A 26,582-nucleotide genomic window follows, 5' to 3' on the forward strand; every position below is an offset into this window, starting at 1 on the left:
TACCATCGCTGAATCCCCCTCTATCAACATCCTGGGGGTTACCATTGATCAGAAACTGAACTGGACTAGCCATATAAATACTGTGGATACAAGGGCAAGTCAGAGGCTGGGAATCCTGTGAGTAACTCACTTCCTCACTCCCCAAAGCCTGTCCACAATCTATAAGGCGCAAGTCAGGAGTGTGATGGAATACTCTCCCCGTGCCTGGCTAAGTGCAGCTCCAACAACACTCAAGAAGCTTGACAACATCCAGTACAAAGCAGCCCACTTGACTGGCACCCCATCCACAAATATTCACTCCTTCCACCACCGACGCACAATGGCAGCAGTGTGTACCATCTACAAGATGCGCTGCGGAAACTCTCCAAGGTTCCTTAGACAGCACCTTCCAAACCCATAACTGCTACCATCTAGAAGGATAAGGGCAACAGATACATGGGAAAACCACCACCTGGAAGTTCCCCTCCAAGCCACTCATCATCCTGACTTGGAAATATATCCCTGTTCCTTCACTGTCTCTGGGTCAATATCCTGGAACTCCCTCCATTACAGCACTGTGGGTGTACCTACACACATGGATTGCAGAGGTTCAAGAAGGCAACTCACCGCCACCTTCTCAAGGACAATTAGGGATGGGCAATAAATACTGGCCTAGCCAGTGAAGCCCAAATCCCTTGAGTGAATGAATAAAAAAATAAAAGTCAGTAACATTAGTACATATGGTGAAGAGAGCTCTTAAAGGTATAGCACTATCTTTGCTATTAATAATTTTTAGTAAGTACAGAATTTCCTATCAAAGCATTCATAAAAGATTTTTTCCACAAGTAAAATCTTTGCAATGTTGTGCATCTGCTGTAAGGACACCTTTAATCAAATTCCTCCTTGGGGAAAAACAGTCAATAACAAATGAGGTCACCATATGTCTCTCAACTCCTGTGCCTCTATCTCCTTGAGGAACAGTATGACAACTATGTGCAGCATCAGGTGATTAGCTTCCAACAGATGTATTGCACAAGTGACTGAAGCAGTGTTTAGCAGGGCTGGCACTGTCACTTTCTTTCCCAATAGATAGCAGCAGCAGCAAGACACGACCACTCAATCTCACCACAGTATTTCACAAGAACGGGTGGAGGTCAGGGGACATCATTGGCCAGGATTTTCCGTGTCCGCTGGCGTCGGGCGTGTTTGGTGGCGTCAGCGGACAATATGGCAAGAAGACCAAAAATCGGTTTCATGACGCCGTGAAACCAGTTTGCGATTGTCTGCTCCACCCGCTGATGCGGGGGCCGTGTTTCCCACCATTGGACGTCGGGAACTTCATTGCAATACATCAGCATATCATTATAAGGCTAGTCCAACGGAATCATCTCTGCCTGCTGGATTGTCCGCCCACATTGGCATGCTGTTTCACAACAGCATATAAAAGGTGTGCACTTGTGGGCTGCACTGAGGGAGGAATTTGGAGGTGAGTACACAGTAACGTTGTGGAACGCTCGCCTGTTGGACTTCAAGGCTGAGGCGCGTTTGGTGGGGGGCATGGGCTCCCCTGCGTTTGAGGCGACTTGGGGGTGGGGGTGGGGCTGCAAGGATTGCACTGCGGTTGAAGGTAGCGCACAAGCACGTGCAGGATGAGAGTGGGCGGTGGGCGAGGGAAGCACCCACACATCAGGGACACCTTGAGTAAAGTGACCATTCCTCTGCAGCTGAGACAGTTCAGGCGCAGCTGCGTTGATATGATTGGAGTGGGGTCTCTAGCTTCTCTGCCCACTCAAGCAATGCAGAGGCATCGAAGTGCCACCGAGTGCTCCAGAGCTTTTCACCCCTCAGGCACAGACTGCAAACTAATGAACGTTTTAGTGGATTGCAGAACAGCTGGATGACTGTACACGTTGTACAATCTCCTTGTTAAAGCCGGCCATGGAGGTGCTCACAGCCCCTTGCAATGTCATCATCCCGGTTTGGACCAGTCTCCCCCATGGTTCAGGCTAACAGTGCAGCCTTGCAGCACGGGTTAGGAGAATGCTTGTGCCTGAGATGAGTGCACAGCCTGCAGACCAATGGGCAAAGCTGCCGCCAATCAGTAGGGTGGAGTGGGGCGGAGGAAGGTGGGGTTTCGGGCAGACATTCAGCGCACTAATCTCTGGCCATCCTAGTGGTGGCCAGCACTCTCTCTCTTTCATCCTGCAGGAGGAGTACATTAGGATCATGGAGCCTGGTGACCGTGCTGTATGTGTCGTGGCTTACTGAGAGCGAAGATGACGGAGAAGCAAGCGTCTGAAGTGCCTGGCTGCATAAAGGGAGGAGCAGCACCCTCTGGAAGAAGAGGCGGCTGGGGCTCCCGCACACGCTGCCAAAAAGCCACAAGGAGCTGTCGCTGGTCGGCGCCTAGCAACACCCAGGGTCTATAGATGCTGCCTTTCATTCCTGCAGATGACCGAGAACCAGTCTCACTGAACTGTTTATGTCTAGGGAACTAGTCAGTCACATGTGCCAGCTACTGCAGGATTTGGCACCACGGGGACATGGATGGCATGCACTGCCAGTGGCCGTGAAAGTGACATCCTCTTGCAGCACTGGGTGGCTGTCCTATTTTGAAGGGCGTTGGCGCTGACACCATTGCCACTGCCTCCCAAGCCTGGTTGGTCACATCGTTGCCCGTCCTGTGGCCAGAGCGGGAGGTAGAGGACATCACGGCAAGCCTGCATGGTGTCCAAAAGGTGTTTCAGTGACGCGTCATTAAAGCTGGGGGCCTGCAATCTTTTTTGCCTTTCGTGGACAGCTTCCCTGCAGTAGCCCTGGGCTGGAAACACTGAGATGTGTGCGCGCGGCTGGACTTTAAATATGGCGCCTGGCATGCTGAAGCGGTGAGGTGATGGCGGGCGGGCGAATGAGAGCCCGCCCATCATGGAACCGGTATGTTTTCTGGGAATGTGTAATTAATGCGGTGAGTTTGGGACAATACGGCGTGAAAAGCCACCATTGCGACTTGTTTTACCTGCCCGCTACCGCACATAGTGTAAATCTGGGTTGATTCCACCCATTGATCTCACCCATGTGGCCATTTTACAGCTCCTCCTGTGTGTCAGTTATTGAAAAAGCATCCTGAACCTAAACTGTGTTGCAAGACCTTTCTGTGGGAGGCAGTGTTAACATCAGTGTTACATAAGTTTCAAACGTAAGTTTCAGTCAGATGAAACTATAGTTGTGCCTTGCTCTTGTATGGGTATTAACACATGCTGAGCACTGATAGGACCAAAAGGTGAAAGTTCTAAAAGGGCAAGTAGAGAAAAAGTGACGGTCTTGATGGATACTCGGAGAGATCCTTGTTATAGGAATCCTCTAGTTAGCATCATCTTGGTGCCTTTTCTCAGGTCCGCCATCTACTTCCACAACTGCAGCAAGCTGTCCCAAAGATGCAGAGAGCAATCGCCCTGCCAGCCCACACCTGCCAGACATTTCAATGACTCCTCTCTGAGAGGTTGCCCTTGACAACTGACTGTTGCCTTGAGGGCACTATCTGCAAATATGCCAGTGTGCTTTCCAAGCTCTCTGCTGACACGATGTAACTGCAATCTTTATTCCCAGTCTCCAGTTCATAGGAGATGGATATTAATTTAGAGTGTTTATTAGATTGAATTTCAAAATGGTTATTTCATTTTTAAATGAATGTCTTTTGTAATTTGTAAGTCATTAAGGAAACCTTAAAGAGGATTTTAGCTGTAGCTTGCTCACCACTGTGTTTGTACTGAAGTTGCACTGTTCTTTAAACTTCAGACCTAAAAAAGATTCTGCAAAAGCACAATGGAACAGAAATGGGCTATCCAGCGCTTTTAGACTGTTCTGTGATTCAATTTTTAAAAATTCATTCATGAGATGTGGGCTTCGCTGGCTGGGCCAGCATTTATTGCCCGTCCCTAACTGCCCTTGAGAAGGTGGTGGTGAGCTGCCTTCTTGAACCACTGCAGCCCATGTGGTGTAGGTACACCCGCAGTGCTGTTAGGGAGGGAGTTCCAGGATTTTGACCCAGCGACAGTGAAGGAACGGTGATATATTTCCAAGTCAGGATGGTGGTTGATTTGGAGGGGAACTTCCAGGTGGTGGTGTTCCCATCTCTCTGCTGCCCTTGTCCTGCTAGGTGGTAGATGAAATAGTTTCTATCTACCCTATCAGCTCCTCCAATCACCTTAAACACCTCAGGTAGATCGCCCCTTAATCTTCTCCACTCAAGGGAACAGAAGCTAAATCTATGCAACCTGTCCGCATAATTTAACCCTTTTAGCTCCAGTATCATTCTGGTGAAATTATTCAAAGCCAGGGTGTTCGAGCATTTGTTGTCGTGGGCATCATGGGACCTTGTGACCACATATAACGTTTAAATTTACATTCCTATCAAGTGCATATACATTAAAATACTGGTCCCAACACATGATGTTTTGTCTCTGGATTCATCCACTAATGGCAAAGCAGGCAGAACTTAGTGCCTCCAAAGGGTGAGTTTGGTGTGGGGCAGGCTGGGGGCGGGCATCTAATCAGGTGGGGATGGTGGCAGGTGGGGACCCCGCTGTCTTCCAGCTCCACCCCAATCAAATTTGTGATGGTAAGGCTTGCAAACGGTTTTCCCGACCTGTGGCCAATTGAAGTCCATAAGTGGACAACTAATGCAATTAACACTCTGTGGGGAGCACAACAAACAGACTCGGGGCGGGTGTGTGGTCCATCATTCAAAGGAACTTAGTTCCTGACAGAGGGGCCCGGCATTGGGAAGGGAGGGACCCGCTGAGTGCCAACCCCTGCCCTTTCTGCTGACCTCACTCCACTCACCTTCCCCGTGACGGCCCTCCCGCCAACACTCACCTATGGCCTGGGATCCAGTGACGTTACTAGGTCTCTGGTGGGTATCATACCAGGAGCAGCCACCGCCTTCCAGGTGGCGCTGCCATTCAATACAGCTGCTGGTCTCCAATTGGCCAGCAGCTCTTAGCAGGTGGGGCTTCCATCCCCCAGGGGCCTTGATTCCAGGTAAGGCACGCTATTGTCCTGTTAAGTGCCTGAATGGTGACGTAGGCCTCTCGCTGGCTCTTCAGCTGGTGAGCGGGACCCCTGTTGTCTTCATTAAATACCGCCCCGCGTTTCCAAATTCTTGACTGATACAGTTCTAAATGAGCAAATGAGTGAACATATGTGTGACTAGGCTATGAGTCAGATGTGATAACTACTGTTACACAGGCATGCTTATTGGGTTTAGTCAACATGGGGACAGGTTTTTATTGTTGCCAAAAAAATGGGACAATATTAACATTGTTGGAAAGTAATAAAGGCTGTTACAGTGTTTTATAAATCACTGGTTAGGCCTCAGCCAGAGTGTTTTCACTGGCTGGAGGGTCAGTAACCGGAGAACACTAATTTAAAATAATTGGCAAAAGAACTAGAGGGGAGATGAAGAGAATTGTTTTTATGGAATGAGTTATGATGAGGGCTAAAACAGTCGTGGAAGCGATTAAAATGTAACTGTCAAAATATATACCCTTAAAAAGGTAACGCGTAGGGTAAAGAGAAAGAGCAGGTGGGGTTTGGGGTTAATTGGATCCCTCTTTCACAGTGCTAGCACAGGCATGATGGACCAAATGGCCTTCTTCAGTGTTGTACCATTCTATGACTGAGTTAGCAGGCCCTTAACAATTCCACAGTCATATGTTGGGTATCCATGATTTAGGATTTGGAACCTGCTGATTGCTCAGCGAGTTTACAATCCAGAGTACTTAATTCACTGTGTTTAACCTTGTGATCTGTCACTTTTAAGATGTAAGTAAAACCATGAACTAAAACATTTAACAAAAACTACATTACAACAGTGACTACGGCCTGGAGTTTCATTGAGTCGGGATAACTCAGGAGCTCTTTAAAAATGGCAGGCGGGTTCCAATTCTGGGATTCCTGACCCCAATCCCGGCTTTTCCAACTTTTGGGAGTGCCTTTTAAGGGTGTGGACTGGTGCGTGTCAAAAGCTCGCACACTGCACTACCAACCTGGCCAGCTCCATTGCATGGATAGGTGTGTGTCCTACTTCTCTGCAAGTTTCATAGATTCGGGCCAGTATTTCAAATAGTCTTGGCTCACGGCACTTCAGAGGTGTCTCGAACCATTGTCGGCATGAGGGAGCCTTTTAAAGGTAAGTTCAAAAGGGCCTCTTCATGCCCACCATGCCACGCTATGGCACTTCCATGCCCATTCACCCACTATACACTTTATAGAAGCAATGGACCCTATGGCGACAGTAGGATGTGTAAAGAAAAGCTTTTAAAAAGTTATTCATTCATAAAAATAGCTTTTACTACATCCCAATAAAGATGGCAATCATCCAGACCCTTTAAAGTTTCAATAGCAGAAATTACAAGCACTTGAAATCTCTTTATCTTGCGTAAATAAACATTAACAATGCAATTACCAGCATAGATGAGAGAGCCAGAGCTGTCAATCAAGCAATGTTTTCTGTGGGGCTCAGGTGTTTAAACAGGCTAATGGATTTCTGGGCTCTCAGCCAACTCACATTGTGTCTTCTTGGCTCATTAGAGTAGTAAACACCACCCCCATCCTGCCCTTGCGGGCACTTTCTCCCGAGGTGGGAGGTCTGAGCCAGGAATTTCCCAGACTCTAGCTACCTTTTTTAAAAATTGATTCACAGGATGTGGGCTTCGCTGGCTGGGCCAGCATTTATTGCCCATCCCTAGTTGCCCTTGGGAAGGTGGTGGTGAGTTGCCTTCTTGAACTTGCCTCGAGGATGAAAATCCAGGCCTACATTTCAAAAGTAATTCAATTGCTTAAAATGCTTTGGGATGTCCTGAGGTTATGAAAGATGCTCTATAAACTCCAGTCACTCTTCCTTTCTGAATTGCCTGCTAGCTGCAATTCCAATTTTACATCCAATCCTTAAACGTAGCATAGAAGGGTGAGGTAAGAACGACTTATATTTTTATAGCAGCTAAAATGTCCCCAAGTGTTTCACAGCAGCATTTTAAAGCAAAATGAGAAAACTGTGGTGTCTGCTTCAAGTGGCAAGGTTGGGATTAAGAAATTGCCATAGTCAGAGCTGCTGGGGTTGTGAGGCAGTGTCATCTCCTCTGTGTTACAGCACTTCAGAGCACTGCATCACTCTGACTGCCTGATGTCAGAAATCTTTGATCACTTCTGCAGGGATCTAGCAGAATGTCAGCTGAACATTTAGGCTTAAGACTTTAACAACGCACTCACTTGCTTTGTTCTTATTGGAAGACTTGTCATGGGTCTTTCCTGCATCCAGTTTGGCTTTTCCAAGTTGTTGCTCCAAAGTCACAGACCACCGGCGCTGCTCAAGAAGCTTCTTCTCAGCCTCCAAAATCTTGTCATTGCTATCTTCTAACCTAAAGCACAGTCAGCGATGTCGTCATTAGTTTTTTTTTGAAAGCTAGACAGACGTCTCAAATTAAACCTAGACCGAAATAATTATTGTATCAATTTTAAAATCTCCCTGAAAATTTCAAAAAAATCTTCTTCCACCGTAGAACGAAGAATTCATGCCTTGATCTTACCTCTTCTGTAGGATGGTAACTAGCTCCATTAGTTTGTCCCTTTCTACTTCTGCAGCTTGGTAAAAAGCCTTGTACTCAGTGCACTGTAACTGAAGAGCTTTCACATCAATTCCATTCACACTGTGGAGAAAAGAAATCCATAAAGGAGTCACAGCTTCATTTGTGTTAAATTTATATGCTACTTGTGTTCAGGGGGCTTTTGCCACTCAGTTTTAGCTTAAAGCATTGTGGGATCAGGTACAGACCAGAGCTCCCTCAGTACTGTCCTGACAGCATACCCAAAGATTAACTTCAGAAAGGCACCCCCACCTTTTAAAGGGCAATAAAAGCTGGCCTAGCCAGCGATGCCCACATCCCATGAAAGAATATATAAAAAAAGTATCTCTAATTCACCAGTCTGAATAGGGAAGGGAATCAATCCCTTGCTCTTACTCTTTCCTCATTGCACAATTTCAAATCCAGTCAGTAGCCAGAAAATGACCTGCAATGGCTTTTTCTTCAGCTCTCGCACTGTTAACTCTGGAGTGCCCCAAGGATCTATCTTTGGCTCCCTCCTAGTTCTCATCTACATGCTGCTCCTCAGCACCATCATCTGAACATACAGGTCCCACAGGTACACTGAGGACACCCAGTTCTATCTCACCACCACCCCTCTTGACCTCTCCACTGTCTCTGATTTGCCACACTGTAACATCTAGTACTGTATGAGCAGAAATTACCTCCAACTAAATATTGGGAAGACTGAAGCTACGGTCCTTGGTCTCACTGCAAACTCCCTTCCCTAGCCACTGACACCATCCCTCTCCCTGACAACTACCTGAGGCTCTATCAGACCGATCACAACCTTCATATCGCATTAGACCCTAAGATGAGCTTCTGAGGACATATCCATTCCATCAGCAAGACCACTTACTTCACCTTCTGTAACACTGCCCAACTTTGCTACTGCCTCAGCTCATCTGCTGCTGAAACCCTCACCCGTGCCTTTGTTACCTCTAAACCTGGCTATTGTAATGCTCTCCTGGCCAGCCTCCCAACTTCAAATCTCAATGAATTTTAGGTCATCAAAACTCTGCTGCCCATATCCTAACTTGCACCAAGTCCTGTTTACCCCTGTGCTCGCTGACTTACACTGGCTCTCGGTCCGGCAATACCTCAATGTTAAAATTCTCACCTTGTTTTCAAATCCCTCCATGACCTTGTCACTCCCTATCACTGTAATCTCTTCAGTTCTACAACCCTTAGGAGATATCTGTGCTCTTCCAATTGCACATTTCCGATATTAATCGTTCCATTATTATCATGGTGCCTTCAACTGCCTAGACCTGAAGCTCTGAAATTCCCTCCCTAAACTCTCGACCTCTTTACTTCTCTCTCCACCTTCAAGGCTCTCCTTAAGACCTCTCTCTTCGAAAAAGATTTTAGTCATTTGTTTGAATATTGCCTTATGAGCCTGGGTGTCAAATTTTGTTTGATAACCCTTCAGTGAAGTGCATTCGGACATTTTACTACATTAAAAGTCTATATAAATGCAATTTGTTGTTGCCAGTCATCCTCATGGCCACTCAGTAAGGTTGCTGCTTTAATTCAATTTGTACTGGATTATGGACAGTTCAGCACTCAGCTTTATGCCCACTAAGAGCAAGATTGAGACACATTCTGCCTGGGATGCTTCCAGTTGGCAGACAGAGACTTCCAGTCTAATAATCTGAGCTAAATGACCACAGATCCTTATAGTTAGAGGATTATGTTCTAACTGATTCAGCGTTCAGTCCTCCAACAGTGGATCTGAGCTTTCCTCTCCCAGTTGGGGGTACTGTAGGCTTAGGGTCATGGTACTCAGTTGCAAAAGCAATCAGAACTAAAAGTCATCACCTCCAGGGTATCTCAGGGCAGCCTTACTAGGGTCACCCACTTCCAAAGAATGCAAGAGAGTCATATTGCAGGGCAAAACACACCATGAAAGGTTGGTGTAAACTGCACATAATTGCTGATTTATTAACTTGATCACTGTGTACCTAGAATCATACAGCATCGAAGGAGTCCATTCAGCCCACTGTAGCTGAGTTGGTTCTTTTAAAGAGCTATCCAATTGGTGCCACTCTACTGCTCTTTCCCCATAGTCTGAAACTGTTTCCTTTTCGAATATATCCAATTCCCTTTTGAAAATGAGTATTGAATCTGCTTCCACCACCCTTTCAGACAATGCATTGCAGATCACAACAACTTATTGCAAATGTGATGATCATCAGCTAGAAGTTAATATCTAAAAGCCATGAAAAAGGGTCTTTCAGCCACATCTCTATTACACACTTTTGCATTCCCCAATGATCTGGCAGCACACATTAGGCACTGTGGAGATTATTGGTGATAACACAGATGCTTTGGTCACCTGACAGTCACTGTTACCACCAACACAAAGGCAAGAAAAAAAAATGACATGAATTTATATAGCGCCAACTCCAGGACGCTCCAAAGTGCTTTACAACCAACTGAGCACTTCTGAACTGTCACTGGTTTAACATAGGAACATGGCAGCCAATTTGTACACAGCAAGATCTCATTGACAGCAATGTAATCGTGACCAGATTTTTTTTAAGTGATGTTTGTTGAGGAATAAATATTAGTTGGGACACCATGGAGAGCACCCATGCTTTTCTTTGAAATAGTACCGTCAGACCTTTTTGTCCACCTAAGAGGGGAGATGGGGCTTGGCTTAATGTCTCATCTGAAAGACTGCACCTCCGACAGTGTGGCACTCCCCCAATACAGCACTAGGAAAGTCAGCCTTGATTGTATATCCAAGTCTCTGGAAGTGTGACTTGACCCCACAACTGTCTGACTCAGAAGTAGGAGTGCTACCACAGAAAAACGACTGAACGCCTGAAAAATATTTCCGCGTTCAAGCCAACACCGGATTCCAGGAGCAGTATAAGGGACTATCACCTTTAAGCTTGTAATGTTCCCACTGATAGTGACATTGTACTGGCATTCACACAGGGGAAAGCAAGAAAAGTAAAAGGGTTAAATATCATTTGGGTGACTTAACTAGTTCCTTACTTCAATAGTCTTGCTGGGGGCGATGGGGATAGACGGAAGAAGAGGAAATAAATTTTATGATTGCCAGAAACACATTATTGTCAGCTGTGGGTCAGTTGATGGCACTCTCGCCTTTGAGTCAGAAAGTTGCAGGTTCAAGCCCCACTCCAGAGAGTTGGGCCCAGAACCCAGGCTGACACTTCACTTGCTCACAGAGCTAGAAAATTCAGACCTGTATTCAAAACATAACACACTCCAGTCCACATGAAAGGTGAGCAAACCTGGCGCATCTTCCGACAGCATTCCCCGAAGGTGGCCGCGTTGCTGCAGATTCAATCAGGGTGTGGCCCATTTTGGACACTGAGCTGTTGAGATCAAGAAAATAAACGCACAAACTTTTGGGTAAAGTATAATCATCTCAATCCGTTACACTCACTCAAAAGCTGTGATACTTCCTGGGTCATTTTTATTTAAATCATCCCTTTCTCCCATATTTACTCACGTTCTTAAAATAAATATTCATATTGTCATGAAGCTCCACTTCTTCAGAGGCGAGGTGCTGAAGCACAAATTTCACCCACCTACAATCGGTGCTGCTTTCACATTAGCCAACATTTTCCCAAGCCTGATTAGGACTGGCCTCCCTACTGCTTATTTTCTCTTCCTCGCTTGCATTGCTTTTCTCCTGTGAGGTGCATTAGCTGACCACCCAGGATGGAGCATTTGTTGAAGCTGACTATCAGTTCAAGGCTACTATTTCATTTGGGGCCCTCTGAATGAGAGTCCAATTATTTACTGCTTTTCCATTGGCAAGCATTTAAGGGCACTCTGAGCAGGAAACCACCCAGGTTGAAGAAAGGGACTACTGTAACCCCGATTCTCTGACCTGGGGGACCGGCTGGGAGCACTGGAATGTACTCCAGCATTTGATGGCTGCATTGAGATTACCTGCACAAAAAAAAAACTGCAGATGTACAACTTCTAATTATTTTTAAAATTGGGGTACAGCTGGAGTCTTGTTTGCTGGGCTGTGCCATTGAGCGGTGGGACATGTTCCATTGCACATTCCATCAAGTTCTCAGCTTTGGAGACCTGGTAACTCATCCCAGGGAGGAAAAAGCTGATGGGCGACTCGGCAACTCCTGCATACTGTTTTGCATTGTGAAGTATTGTCTTATTTCTACACAGAAAATGCCTCCTATAGTTCTTAAATTCCAACAATACCATAACCAAAAAGCTCAGACTAAATAAACAAATCCCAAAGTAGAACATATGAACATACATACGAACTAGGAGCAAGAGTAGGCCACTTGGCCCTTCAAGCTTGCTCTGCCATTCAATAAGATCATGGCTGATCTGATTGTAACCTCCCGCCTACCCCGGTTACCTTTCACCCCCTTGTTAACCAAGAATCTATCTAGCTCTGCCATAAAAATATTAAAAGACCCTGCTTCCATTGCTTTTTGAGGAAGAGTTTCAATGACTCACGACTCTCAGAGAAAAGATTTCTCCTCAGCCCTGTCTTAAATGAGCAACCCCTTATTTTTAAACCATGACCCCTAGTTCTAGATTCTCCTACAAGAAGAAACATCCTCTCCACATCCACTCTGTCAAGACCCCTCAGGATCTTAAAGGTTTCGATCAAGTCACCTCTTACTCTTCTAAACTGCAGTGGATACAAGCCTAATCTGTCCAACCTTTCCTCATAAGACAAACTGCCCATTCCTGGTATTAGCCTCTCTGAACTGCTTCTAACATGTTTACATCTTTCCTTAAATAAGGAGACTGTACTGGACACAGTACTGGGAGTACTGTACACAGTACTCCAGATGTGGTCTCACAAGTGCCCTGTACAACTGAAACATAATCTCCCTACTTTTGTATTCAATTCCCCTCGCAATAAACAATAACATTCTATTAAGCTTTCCTAAATTTGCTTTACCTGCATTCTAGTCTTTTGCGATTCCTGCACTAGGACACCCAGATCCCTCTGAATCTCAGAGCTCTGAAATCTCTCACTATTTAGACACTATGCTTTTTTTTTATTCTTCCTGCCAAAATGGACAATTTCACATTTGCCCACATTATAGTCCATTTGCCAGGTCTTTGCCCACTCACTTAACCTATCTATGTCACTTCGTAGCCTCCTTACATCCTCTTCACAACTTAATTTCCTATTTATCTTTGTGTTGTCAGCAAATTTAGCAACCATACCATCTGGCTCTTCTTCCAAGTCATTTATATAAATTGTAAAAAGTTGAGGCCCCAGCGCTGATCCCTGTGGCACACCACTTGTTACATCCCACCAACCAGTAAAAGGCCCATTTATGGCTACCCTCTGTTTCCTGTTAGCTAGCCAATCTTCTTTCCATGCCAATATATTACCCCCTACACCATGAGCTTTTATTTTCTGCAATAACCTTTGATGTGGCACCTTATCAAATGCCTCCTGGAAATCTACGCACAGTACATCCGCTGGTTCCCCTTTATCCACAGCACATGTGATTCCTTCAAAGATCACCAATAAATTGGTTAAACATGATTTCCCTTTCACAAAAACACATTGTCTCTGCCTGATTGCCTTAAACGTTTCTAAGTGCCCTTCTATAACATCTTTGGTAATAGCTTCTAACATTTTCCCTATGACAGATGTTAAGCTAACTAGCCTGTAATTTCCTGCTTTCTGTCTCCATTCCTTTTTGAATAAAGGAGTTACATTTGCCATTTTCCAATCTAATGGCACCTTCCCCAAAATTGGGGAATTTTAGATAACGACAAATTCGGAGTGAGATAAGGAGGAATGATTGAAAATATAAATCTCACAGGGGAAGAGGGAGAAGGGGATCACTGGATGCATATTTTAAAAATGGAGAAACATGGTAAAAGATGATGAGAGAAGTAAGCCCTGGAAAAGCACCACAGCTGAAATTCAGCACTACGATGAAAAAATTATTTCAATATCACAGCAGCAAAAATGCAGTCAGAGAAGATGTGGAAATCAAAAAAAAAGGTGCAAAATCTGGTTGAAGCCAAGAATGAGCACAAAATGGGGTCAATAGTGATGTAGTGGTAATATCACTAGACTAATAAGCCAGAGGCCCAGGCTAAGATCCTGGGGATATGGGTTCAAATCCCACCATGGCATGGAATTTGAATTCAATTAATAAATCTGTAACATAAAGCTATTCTCAATAATAGTGACCAAGACAATGATCATCAATTGCTGTAAAAAGTCTGATTCACTAATTCCCTTTCGGAAAGGAAATCTGCCGTTCTTATCTGGTTTGGCCTACATATGACTCCAGACCTACAGCGTGTGGTTGATGCTTAACGTCCTCTGAAATGGCCCAGCAAGCCAATCAGTTCATTGGCAATTAGGGATGGACAACAAATACTGTTCTTGCCAGTGATGCCCACATCCCATGAAAAAAAATTCAGAATGACAACCCCTTCAAGTATTCATAACAGAACTCTCCTAAATAAAAATCCAATGAGTTGTTATAAATCAGATGGAAGGCTGAGGGGAGAAAATTGGGTTCCAAACAAATAAAAGAAATAGATGGCATTTAGCCCAGAGTCTGGAGAGAGACTAGGGACAAGATCTGTGAAGCACTGCATTAATTATAATGATATCATTGGGAAGGCCTCAGATTATGTGATGTTGATATTAAAAAAGGGTGTCAGAATAGATAACTGACCAATTAGTCTAACTTACAATTACATGTAAAATAATGAAACTGATTATCAGGCAGTGTCAGCCCAAGTGAATTGTGACAATCTCGATGAAGTGGTGTACCTCAACTTCCAAATGCTTTTCACAAAGTTCCACATGAAAGGCTACAGTTCAAGTCAAAGTTGTGGGAATTCATCATAAACCTCAGATATGGATAAGAAACTGGCTGAAGGGAAGGAAAGAACGAATACTCAGTTGAGGACTTATGTCAGGGTGAAATCTGTATAATTGTCTAAAACTGCATCCCTTTATCTTTCTGCTAGTTTGGAAGCTATCCATCCAACTCATAATAGAGCCTTGACCTTAGATGCTTGAGTTACTTTGCCCTTCCCTTATTTGGAAGCAAAGTTCACAAACTGGAAAATGACAGAGGCTACCATCACTTTTTATTCATTCGCAGGCTGTGGGCATTGCTGGAAAGGGCAGCATTTATTGTCCATCGCTAATTGTCTTTGGGAAGGTGGTGCTGAGCTGTCTTAGTGACAACTGAGTGGCTTCCCAGGCCATTTCAGAGGGTAGTTAAGAATCAACCACATTTCTGTGTCATTACTTTGAGGAGAACACCAAACTTTGCGTGGTCTGGGCTAGATGGCTTTTTCTCATTCCATAATTTCTTAATAGTCTCACCGAGCAGAAAGTGGTCTCCCTGAGCGTTCATTGTCAGCTGTCAGAGGATTCTGGGTTGAATGTCCACTGAGGTTGTCTAGCTGAGCTGAGGGAGGACGACATTCAGGGAGATTTACCACCGTGTGGTCAGCTGAAAGTTTCTTCTCCTGGTGTTGCTGTATAATACAATATAGTAAGTCGTCGCGTAATGTTGCCTCATTTAACATTGTTTCACTTTGTTATTAGTAAAGTAGTGTCAATATATCCATTTAACTTTACCAGTTTCACTTCAACATTGTTTGCCACAGACTTCCTCTTCTGCTTGCTCACAAATCCTTTTCCTCCAGTGCTTCTGCTCTCGCCCTCAGTGCCTCTTCCCCCCGCTGCCACCCTTGCTCTGGGGCCTCCCCTCCTGCCCTTGGTCCCGGGCTTCGCCTCCCGCCCTTGCTCTTGGGCCACTCCTCCAGCCCTTGCTCCCGGGTTTCGTCTCCTGCCCTTGCTCCTGGGCCACCCCTCCAGCCCTTGCTCCTGGGCCACCCCTCCAGCCCTTTCTCCCGAGCTTTGTCTCCTGCCCTTGCTCCTAGACCTCCCCTCCTGCCCTTGCTCCTGGGCCTCCCCTCCCGCCCTTGATCCTGGACCTCCCCTCCCACCCTTTCATCCCCTCCTGCCCTTGCTCCCAGGCCTCCCTGTTCTTGCCTTAGGCCCCAGGGTCTGTTGCCCTTCTCCTGGCTGCTCGCTATGCTGCTGCCTCAACCCTGCTGAACTCCCTCTGAAGTCCTGGGTTCCATCTAGTGGCAGAGTTGGTCAGAGCAGGTGTAGTCCTGGAACTTCAGCTGATAACTGCACCGAACAACTTCTGCCACTGGACAGAACCTAGTCAAACCACAATACAGGTACAGTACTTGTATGGTTAGTGTATTTCTTTAGTAGATACTGTATTGTATTTCTTTTATATTTAGTGCTGTATTTTATTTTGCAAGTTATTTCAGCTAGGAATATACAGCACTGCACATGTATGGTACAGTATTTTAGCGTATATTGGTTTTTCCGGGTGAGAAATGTCCAAAAGAACCTAACTCTGGCTTTAACGTTGATTACTATGGGGGACCCATGATTCACTTAAAGTCGTTATACTTAAAGTTGCGATTTTCAGGAACGCAACCACAATTTTAAGTGAGGACTGATCATGACCATTTCACAGTAACAAACAAGATGCAAAAATGTGGTGCGCTCAAAATGATAGATGGTGATGGCAAGGAAAATACCATGCCACCAACTTGGCTTGTTGGTTGAGGGAGATATCCATCTGATTATTTCATCCAACAATCTCTTCTGGGTTGAAACTGCATCAATGATCAATTCTTCTTGAACTATTTTGTTTGGCTAAGAGTAATCTGATATTGTCTCTGGTCATATAAAAGATTCAGAATTTTAATTAGTTTGAAAAAGGAGCCTCCCAAGCTATGGAAGCACCTCTTGTTAATCTGGTGTTATCGATAAATGTTGATACTCCTCTCTCTAGATAATTTATGATTATAGTGAATACTATTATGATCCCAGCTGATGTTACAATTGGACAAATCTGATCCCAGAGTGAAACCTGGCTTGATAGATCCTAGCTTTTTTTTTAGAAATTGTTGAGGTAAGTTACTGAACAAATTCACAAGACTCAGCTGATGAACTTTTAACAAAAAGAATAAAACATTTACTAAACAAGAAAAATGAACGATATTACACCAGACAAAAGATCTCAAAAACACAAGAAAATTATTCAAATATTCATGATTTCTTCACGCCAGTTATATCTTTATAGATACATACAAATTCTGTCTTATACTTTAATACTCAGGGTAAATATGCAGTACATACGAACCAACTGGCAAACTGTGGACACACACAACACATTCCAAAGTAAATGACAGATGCAACCAAAGCAGATTCCATGGATTTCTCAACAACCTATTCAGAGGCTTGTCACACCGTGAGCCAACTGGTCTCACTGAAACTCTGTCTTTCTCACGAGAGTTTCTAATCTCCACGTTTGAAGAACTCACCTTGGAATTCTCTTCAAACGTCACTCCCGCTAGGACGGTTTCAACCAAGGTCGACCTGCAGGGTTTCTACCTTGCCTTCTGAGATTCCTTTCATCTGGATCTCCACGTATACTTGAGCTTCACCTTCCAAGCACAATTTCAGATCTTCAACTGTGCCAAGCATAACACCACTGCTCCAAAGGATACGTTTGCCCCTATGGCCCGCAGCACAGAGTCACCAACCTTCGGCTGCCCTCTCAGATCTCAGGGCTTCTCTCACACCCACTTTGCTTCAAGTCTGCTCCCCGCAGATTTCTCTCTTTATTTTAGAATCAATTGCTCTGCTCCTTTTTCTCAACTTTACTTAAAAGGATCTGTATCTGATCTCTGTTCTTGTCCCTTACCAGGGGCTGTCTTCCAGGACCTGTTTCTGTCCCAGGAATTCACCAAGGCTCCTTAAACAGCACCCTCCAAACCCATAACCACTGCCATTTAGAAGGACAAGGGCAACAGATAGATGGGGACACCACCACCTGGAAGTTCCCCTCTAAGTCACTCACCATCCTGACTTAGAAACATAGAAACTAGGAGCAGGAGTAGGCCATTCGGCTCTTTGAGCCTACTCCGCTATTCATTATGATCATGGCTGATCATCCAACTCAATAGCCTGCTCCCATTTTCTCCTCATATCCTTTGATCCCTTTCGCCCCAAGAGCTATATCTAACTCTTTCTTGAAAACATACAACGTTTTGGCCTCAACTACTTTCTGTGGTAGCAAATTCCACAGGCTCACCGCTCTCTGGGTGAAGAAATTTTTCCTCATCTCAGTCCTAAATGATCTACCCCGTATCCTCAGACTGTGACCCCTGGTTCTGGACTCCCCCACAATCAGGAACATCCTTCCTGCATCTACCCTGCCTAGTCCTGTTAGAATTTTATAGGTTTCCATGAGATCCCCCCTCATTCTTCTGAATTCCAGTGAATATAATCCTAACCAACTCAATCTCTTCTCACATGTCAATCCTGCCATCCCAGGAATCAGTCTGGTAAACCTTCGCTGCACTCCCTCTATAGCAAGAACATCCTTCCTCAGATAAGGAGACCAAAACTGCACCCAATATTCCAGGTGTGGTCTCACCAAGGCTCTGTATAATTGCAGCAAGACATCCTTGCTCCTGTACTCGAATCCTCTCGCTATGAAGGCCAACATACCATTTGCCTTCTTTACCGCCTGCTGCACCTGCATTCTTACGAGGACACCCAGGTCTCGTTGTACATTCCCCTCTCTCAATTTGTAGACAATCAGATAATGATCTGCCTTCCTGTTTTTGCTACCAAAGTGGATAACCCCACAGTTATCCACATTATACTGCATCTGCCAAATGGAAATGTATCGCTGTTCCTTCAGTGTCACTGGATCAAAATCCTGGAACTCCTTTCCTAACAGCACTGTGGGTGTACCTATAGCATATGGACTGTAGCGGTTCAAGAAGGAAGCTCACCACTACCTTCTCAAGGGCAACTAGGGATGGGCAATAAATGTTGGCTCAGGCAGTGATACCCACATCCCGTGAATGAATAAAAAAAAAACTCCTTGGTTTGGGATCTTCTTTTTTTAAGACCTCTCCCTGTCCCTCTCCCCGTGTCCTGCTCCCTGGGCATCTTCTTTCAAACGGCGCTCCTCTTCAGGTCACCTGACCTCCAGTGTTGCACTGTTTCACTTTTCTTCTTTATCTTCTGCGCACATGCACAGGGCCAGTTCCCGGCCTAAAGGCATAAAAGAGATGAACTGCGCATGTGCGCAGGGCTGGTTCCCGGCCTAAAGATATGAAAGACACCAACTGTGCATGTGCAGCCCTTTCCCGACTGTTACATGCGCAAAAGTCCTGAGGCCCGCTGGGAACTGTAGTTTCTGAACTCCAAGGTAAATATTTGAGTTTCGCAACAATACCAGCATCACCAAATCTGTTCGCTGAGGAATAAAACGCACCAATGTTTTTAGTGAGAAACTTCCTTTCACCCCTTAGCCTTAGGCTCCAATACCCCTCTATTTACATACTCCATAAAACCCACCTCTTTGGCAAAGCTTTGAGTCACCTCTCTTAATATCTCAATCTGCGGTTCAGTGTCAAATTTTCCTTAATAATGTTCTTGTGAAGAACCTTGAAATGTTTTGCTAAGTTAAAGGCACTATATAAATTTAAGTTGTTGTTGTTGCGGTTGCTGCCACATTCCCGTTAATTCTACACGTCAGTAAAGGGGACATGTGGAACTGACTCCCAGAGAAGGCAACAGATTTGGGGTCAATTTAAACATTTACAAGGGAGCCAACTGAGATTTGTTTAAAAGATTTGAGAGTTACAGAGAAATTAGTAATACATTTTTCAGGAAGAAGGGTAAAAGGAATTTGATGGCTGTTAAAGTAGGGAATTAATGGGTAGTGAAGATGAAGAAGTCTGCAATATAACAAGTGTCAATATGACAGTATTTGAGATAGAGTTAGATAAATGTGGGTGAGAGGAGGTTAGCATGGAGCATAAATGTTAGCATAGGTCAGTTGCGCTAATGGACTGATTCTGTGCTGTAGACCCATTGTAACTTGATGCAAGGAATCTTTCTGGGGCAATTCTCGAGGGGAAAGAATTCCCTCTCACCATCCCCAGATGTGTCCCCAACTCCAACATGACCCAACCGTGTCGAAGGCACTCATTCAATATGCAAAGCGAGGCCCAGTGGAGAGAGTCATATTGGACTTGAACCGTTAACTCTGTTTTTCTCTCCACAGATGCTGCCAGACCTGCCGGGATTTTCCCAGCGCTTTCTGTTTTTATTATGAATAATTCATAGACTCTGGATAGAAAGGAGTTCTTGAAATCTGGAGCATGGAAAGATAATTTAGCCCATGTTCTAATCAGAAACTAAATATAAATCAGTGGTTTTGAATTAAAAACTCCTTAAAGCTTGAAGGACCATAGGCTTATTTCAAGCCAGTCACAGAATGTTTCTATACAAGATTTCAGACTGCAGATTACTGTGAAGATCAAGTCCTATTTGCGTACCTTTAGTAATAGTTGTTTGATCTCTTCCTCAAGATCTTTCACTTTAGCTTCCCGCTCAGTCACCATCTGCTTGAGCTCTCCAATCAGGAAGCCCTGCTTCTGGGCCTCACTGTTCTGCTGCTGGCTCTGATTTTGCCTGGTGTCCTTATTCTTTGATTCATGCTGACTCAAGCGACCCATAATCTCCTGCATTTGGTTCTGCTGTTTCTATAAAAGACCCATGGCAAAAGGAAGTCATTAAGATTGCAAACATTTTGTTCTCTTTACCCATTACAATAAAACATTAAAGGGTCAACATTACCATCGCCAATGGGGAGCAGTGTAAGTCTAAAGGGCTGCAATGCTGCCTGCCCTCCTGTATGTGTCAGAGACATGGACAACATACAGCGGACAACGCAAATCTCTGGAGAAATATCACCAAGGATGTCTTCGCAAAAGCCTGCAAATTCAATGGCAGGATAGGAGCTCCAATATCAGTATTTTCTCTCAAGCCAACATCCCCAATGTTGAGGGGCTGGTTGTGGTTAATCAGCTACACTGAGCAGGCCACATCGTCTGCATGCCTGACACAAGACTCCTAAAACAAGCTCTCTGCACTGAGCTTCGTCACGACAAGCAGTTACCAGAGGGCAGAGGAAACATTTCAGGGACGTCCTCAAAGCCTCCCAAAAAAATGCAACATCCCCACTGACTTATGGGAATCTCCTGCCCAAGACCACCCAAACTGGAGGAGAAACGTCCGTGAAGGTGTCAACCATTTCAAGCGTCTTTAGCAGACCCAGGTGGAGGCCAAGCGCCAACAGCGGAAGCAACGTACCAAAATCCTACCCACCCACCTCATCAAACATTGCCTGCCCCACCTATGGCAGAGTGTTTGGATCCAGCATTGGGCTTTTTAGTCACCTCAGGACCCACAACCCCAGAGTGGAAGAAAGTCATCCTCAGTCCTGAGGGACTGCCGAAGAAGAAGTGTATGCAGTGGGGAGGGTGGGGGGATAGAAAGATGAAGGGTACACGCCTCATTATTTTCACTTAGCTGTCTTACCAGAGGAGAGAGGGTCTAATTTAAAAGGTAGCGTTGCACATCGATTAGATCATGGGAACATCCACGTCATTTTTACATGACCCATACAATCTTGGACTCATCAGTGAGCAACACCAATGCAATCGCATTGTTAATTAGGTAAACGTTGCAGCCAATCTGCCTACAGCAAGATCCCAGAGTAGCAATGAGATAAATAAATAATGGTAATCTATTTTAGTAGTGTCGGTTGAGCTACCAGTGAGTGAGCATCAGTCGCTCGGTGGTGTAATTCTCAACTGCTACCTGGGAGGCCTGGATTTGATTCCTGGTCGATGCACAGTTTTGGCTAGTGTGGAGCGTAAGTATCGGCATATACAGGCCGAATGACCTGTTTCTGTGCTGCAGACTCAATTTAACGTTGGCCAGTACACCATGAGATAATGAGGAAAAATGCCAGCTTCATTTATATTAGTCTGACTAATCACACCAAATCAGAGTTGTTTTCAAGAAATTTCTTTGAAGCACGATGTTGCCCCAAGTCCAATTTTATTTCTTAAGTAAATGATATTTCTTACCAGTAACGCACCAACTAACTCATCATCATGCTTCCCTTTTTCGAGAAGGGTCACCACTTGACTCTTCAAAATCTTGAGCTCACTGGACAGAACTTTGTTTCTCGCTTTTGATCCATCAAGTTTACTCTTGAGTTCCTCATGGTCTTTCTTCAAGCTCTCATAGTCACCAGTCATTTTCTAAGTAAACATAGAAACAAGTACAACTTGTACATAAAACAGAACTTGCAGTTCTATTGATATGACAGCTTTTATAGTTATGTAGTAGATCGTCTCGCATTGATTGGGCTAGTATTGCCGTCACATCTCATAGAGGTTGCTCTGCCCTACAAGGATGATCCAGTGTCCTGATGTGTTGCCATGGTTTTATTCTCTCCCTCTTCCCCCGTCTACCCGTTATTTATTCTAATAACCATCCAACATTGTTGAGAAGATTTATCTTTCTTTCTCCTTACACTCTTGGTTCCTCAGCTCTGCATCCAATTCTTTCCCTTTGTTTACTCTTCTTCCTTTACTTCTCCTAATTCAAGAATGCCTGTAGAACCTGCCACTTGCCTTTCACAGTCCAATGGCTACTTTATCTAGAGCTATTTTCTCTGCTTGTCTGGTTTGAGCAAATGATAGGCCCTACAACGCTATTAAAGAGGGGTGAGAAAAATTCAGACCGCGATAAAGAGGATACTAAACAACTCTACGTCAAAGGCAAATACCTCCTCCTTTCCCCACTCGTAATGCTGAGGGGAAGTCAGTCCTGACTTTGATGATCACATGAGCTTTGTGAATGGAAATAGATGGCAAATTTCTGATGGGTGGTGCTGTATTATCCAAAGATTATAAAGTACTTACGTCCAATGTCACCTTTCTTTCTTTCTCCAATGTGCGAATGTACGCTACATTTTTGTCCTGATTTGACAAACGCCGTAATCCTGAAATACCTAGCATTTCCTCTTCCACACTGAGTTCGGATGACCGTCCCTTCTGGTTATTTAGTCCTGTTTGACTTTCCAACTCTCGGATCTACGTAAACGTGAGAAATTATGAGATAGATACGGACAGACTGTACCACAATGGCTTTTTTCACATTAAATATTATTGTAAACCTCATAGATGCTATAGAGCATTGATAATCATCTGCAGTTTCTTCTCCTTAAAATTGAGAAAGTGAGGTGAAGTGTCAAGGTTAACCATGTAGAGCATTACAAAGGCTAAAAAGCATAGGAGATAGATAAGAAAGAACTTGAACTCAAATAGAGCCTTTCATGACCCCAGGACGTTCCAAAATGCTTTACAACAGAATCACAGAATCACACAGTGCAGAAGAGGCCCTTTGGCCCATCGAGTCTGTGCCGACAGGTGAGAAGCACCTGACCTAGCTACCTAATCCCATTTACCAGCACTTGGCCCATAGCCTTGAATGTTATGACGTGCCAAGTGCTCATCCAGATACTTTTTAAAGGATGTGAGGCAACCCGCCTCCACCACTCTCCCAGGCAGTGCATTCCAGACTGTCACACCCTCTGGGTAAAAAAGTTTTTCCTCACATCCCCCCTAAACCTCCTGCCCCTCACCTTGAACTTATGTCCCCTCGTGAATGACCCTTCAACTAAGGGGAATGGCTGCTCCCTATCCACCCTGTCCATGCCCCTCATAATCTTGTACACCTCAATCAGGTCGCCCCTCAGTCTTCTCTGCTTCAACAAAAACAACCCAAGTCTATCCAACCTCTCTTCATAACTTAAATGTTTCACCCCAGGCAGCATCCTGGTGAATCTCCTCTGCACCCCCTCCAGTGCAATCACATCCTTCCTATAATGTGGCAACCAGAACTGCACACAGTACTCCAACTGTGGCCTCACCAAGGTTCTAAACAACTCCAACATGACCTCCTTTTGTAATCTATGCCTCGATTGATAAAGGCAAGTGTCCCATATGCCTTTTTCACCACCCCACTAACATGCCCCTCTGCCTTCAGAGACCTATGAACACACACGCCAAGGTCCCTTTGTTCCTCAGAACTTCCTAGTGCCATGCCGTTCATTGAATACTTCCTTGTCAAATTACTCCTTCCAAAGCGTATCACCTCACACTTTTCAAGGTTAAATTCCAACTGCTAATTATCTGCCCATTTGACCATCCCGTCTATATTTTCCTGTAGCCCAAGTCACTCAACCTCACTGCTAACCATCCGGCCAATCTTTGTGTCATCCGCAGTGAAGTGTAGCTATCCTCATTGCCCACTCCTAATGTGTTCCTAAAAAACAGTGTGCGAAGTGAAAACTTGAACAAAAATTGCTTTCCCATAAGAAACCACGTAATTAGAGTGGGTTACGTTCATGATCTGTAATTATTATGTTAAAAACACATTGCAGCCTTGAACCTAGCTGGCCTAAAATCCTCTTACTAACTTATTACTCTTTCAAATTACCTCCTGCTCAACACTTCCCTCTGGCAGCTTGCTGTCCCTCCCAACCTGCAACATCTCCCTTCCCAAACCTCCTGATTGCCCCTCCTGCTCGTTGCTTCCCTCCCAACCTTCCCATCGCTAACCCTCCAATTCACCGACCCTCTGCTCCCCAACCCTCCCGCTCGCCGATCTTCCCGCTTGTCAACCGTCCCCCTCCCTGACCCTCCCGCTCCCCGACCCATCTGCTCCCCGACCTTCCCCATCCTGACCCTCCCCGTCGCTGGCCCCTCCTTCCCTGACCCTTCCCCTCCCCAACCCTCCCACTTCTTGACAGTGACCCCTGGTTCACTAAGGGGTGGCCCATTTAGGATGAGGGAAAATTGTTTCTCTCAATGGGTGGTGAGTATTTGGAATTCTCTTCCTCAAAAGGTGGTGGAAGCAGAATCTTTGAATATTTTTAAGACAAAGGGAGCTAGAATCTTGATAAGCAAGGGGGGTGAAAGGTTATTGGGGGTAGGCGGAAATGTGGATTTGAGGTTACAATCAGATCAGCCATGATCTCATTAAATGGCAGAGCAGCCTTGAGGGGCTGAGTGGCGTAATCCAGCTCTTAATTCGCGTGTTTGTATGTTCCTGCTTGCCAATCCTCCTGTTCGCCATCTCTCCCTCTTGCAGATCCTCCCATTCACCTCTCCCCTCTCCCAAACCCTCTCTGTGCGTAAGGGCCCAGGAGAGGGGCGACAAGAGGGAGGGAGCGGGCCAGAGGGTCGGGGAAGGAAACGGCAAGTGGGAGGGTCAGGGAGCGGGAGGGTAAAAGAGAGAGAGGCTCAGGGAGCGAGAGGGCCGGGGGGCCAGAAGGGCTGGGGAGCAGGAGGGACGGGGAGCAGGAGGGCTGGGGAGCAGGAGGGCCGGGGAGCAGGAAGGCCGGGGAGCAGGAAGGCCGGGGGGGCAGGAAGGCCGGGGGGGGGGCAGGAAGGCCGGGGGGGCAGGAAGGCCGGGGGGGCAGGAAGGCCGGGGGGCAGGAAGGCCGGGGGGCAGGAAGGCCGGGGGGCAGGAAAGCCGGGGAGCAGGAGGGCCGGGGGGCCAGAAGGGCTGGGGAGCAGGAGGGCCGGGGAGCAGGAAGGCCGGGGAGCAGGAAGGCCGGGGGGCAGGAAGGCCGGGGAGCAGGAAGGCCGGGGGGGGCAGGAAAGCCGGGGAGCAGGAGGGCCGGGGGGGCAGGAAGGTCGGGGAGCAGGAAGTCCGTGGGGGCAGGAAGGCCGGGGAGCAGGAGGGTCGGGGGGGGCAGGAAAGCCGGGGAGCAGGAGGGCCGGGGGGGCAGTAAGGTCGGGGAGCAGGAAGTCCGTGGGGGCAGGAAGGCCGGGGAGCAGGAGGGTCGGGGAGCAGGAAGGCTGGGGGCAGGAGGGCCGGGGGGCAGGAGGATCAGGGAGCGGGGGTACCTGCAAGCAGGAAGGAAATGATGAGCAGGAGAGGTGATGAAGCGGCAGTTTGTTTATAAAAACGACTGAGCATACTCAGTAATCGTGCAAAAACAAAAATGGCGACAGCACTATTTGGGGAAAGTCCCTAAATTACCAACCATGCTAAAATAAAAACATGTTTATTAGAACGCAATTTAAACCGGGGAATACCTGTACTTTCAAAGCGTGGTAACTTTTGTAAAGTAGAAGAAATGGCAATCAATTTATGTACAGCAAGATTTCACAAGCAATAATGTGATAATATTGAAGAATAAATATTAGCAAGGACACCAGGGAAGAACTTCCATGCCCTTCTTCAAAATCATGCCATGGGTTTTTTTTACGTCCAGTGAGAAGGCAGACAGGCATCAGTTTAACGCCTCATCTGAAAAACGGCATCTCCAGCAGTGCAGATCTCCCTCAGTACTGCATTGGGAGTGCCAGCCTCGATTATTCCTCAGGCGTCTCAAATGGGACTTGACTCCATAACTTTTTAACTCAGAAGGAAGATTACTACCACTGAACCACAGATGACACCTAGGTGTAGGTGTAGAAATGTGGTTAGATGGTAGCTAGTGCTTTAATAAGGTGTAGATTGCAGGAGGAAGGAAATACTGAGAGTGCTGTACAGTTTTGGAGAAAATAATTAAAATGACAGAGACAGGAGGCCATGAATGGGAGGAAGTTTAATTGTCAGATGACAAGTTTCTTCTTATATTCCATTCAGGAGTGCAGAAAGAACTGAGGCCACAGATCAGAAGAACTGGTGGCCCAGAATTTCTGACCATAATACCTGCAGTAAGCTATTTAAAACAAATGGCTTACCATCAGTATTATAAACAGGAAACCTATCCTGGAGAATCCAAGCATGCAGGCAGATTGACAATCACTACTGATCCATCAAAGCTAAGTGCTAGATGTTGTAAACTAAGCTTGTCCGAGTCATACAGACACTGCATGAGAAGTAACTGGAAGAAACCCCAGCGAAGGCTGTAGAGGTGATCAAGCTATACTAACTCAGCACAGTGAGAGATTGGGAGCTGTCAACACTGAGCCTGGGGAGGTGATCGAGATATGCTGTAAGGAAAT

The 26,582-nt window shown here is 45.7% G+C and overlaps 1 protein-coding gene across 2 annotated transcripts in view; it reads right to left on the reverse strand.

Annotated features, from left to right (window-relative positions):
* Positions 1 to 26,582, reverse strand: part of ccdc13 (coiled-coil domain containing 13) — a 65,258-nt gene that overhangs the window by 17,429 nt on the left and 21,247 nt on the right. For both annotated transcript variants that reach the window (XM_078536657.1, XM_078536664.1), the window contains exons 7-13: positions 22,479 to 22,649; positions 21,636 to 21,812; positions 20,037 to 20,243; positions 14,965 to 15,119; positions 10,886 to 10,969; positions 7,566 to 7,685; positions 7,249 to 7,397 (exon numbers count right to left, since the gene is read on the reverse strand). In XM_078536657.1, coding sequence (XP_078392783.1) covers positions 7,249 to 7,397; positions 7,566 to 7,685; positions 10,886 to 10,969; positions 14,965 to 15,119; positions 20,037 to 20,243; positions 21,636 to 21,812; positions 22,479 to 22,649 — 1,063 coding nt within the window. The remainder of the gene's footprint in view (positions 1 to 7,248; positions 7,398 to 7,565; positions 7,686 to 10,885; positions 10,970 to 14,964; positions 15,120 to 20,036; positions 20,244 to 21,635; positions 21,813 to 22,478; positions 22,650 to 26,582) is intronic.

Source organism: Cetorhinus maximus, chromosome 3 (genome assembly GCF_964194155.1).
Source record: "Cetorhinus maximus chromosome 3, sCetMax3.hap1.1, whole genome shotgun sequence".
In the NCBI taxonomy this organism is placed as follows: Eukaryota; Metazoa; Chordata; class Chondrichthyes; order Lamniformes; family Cetorhinidae; genus Cetorhinus; species Cetorhinus maximus.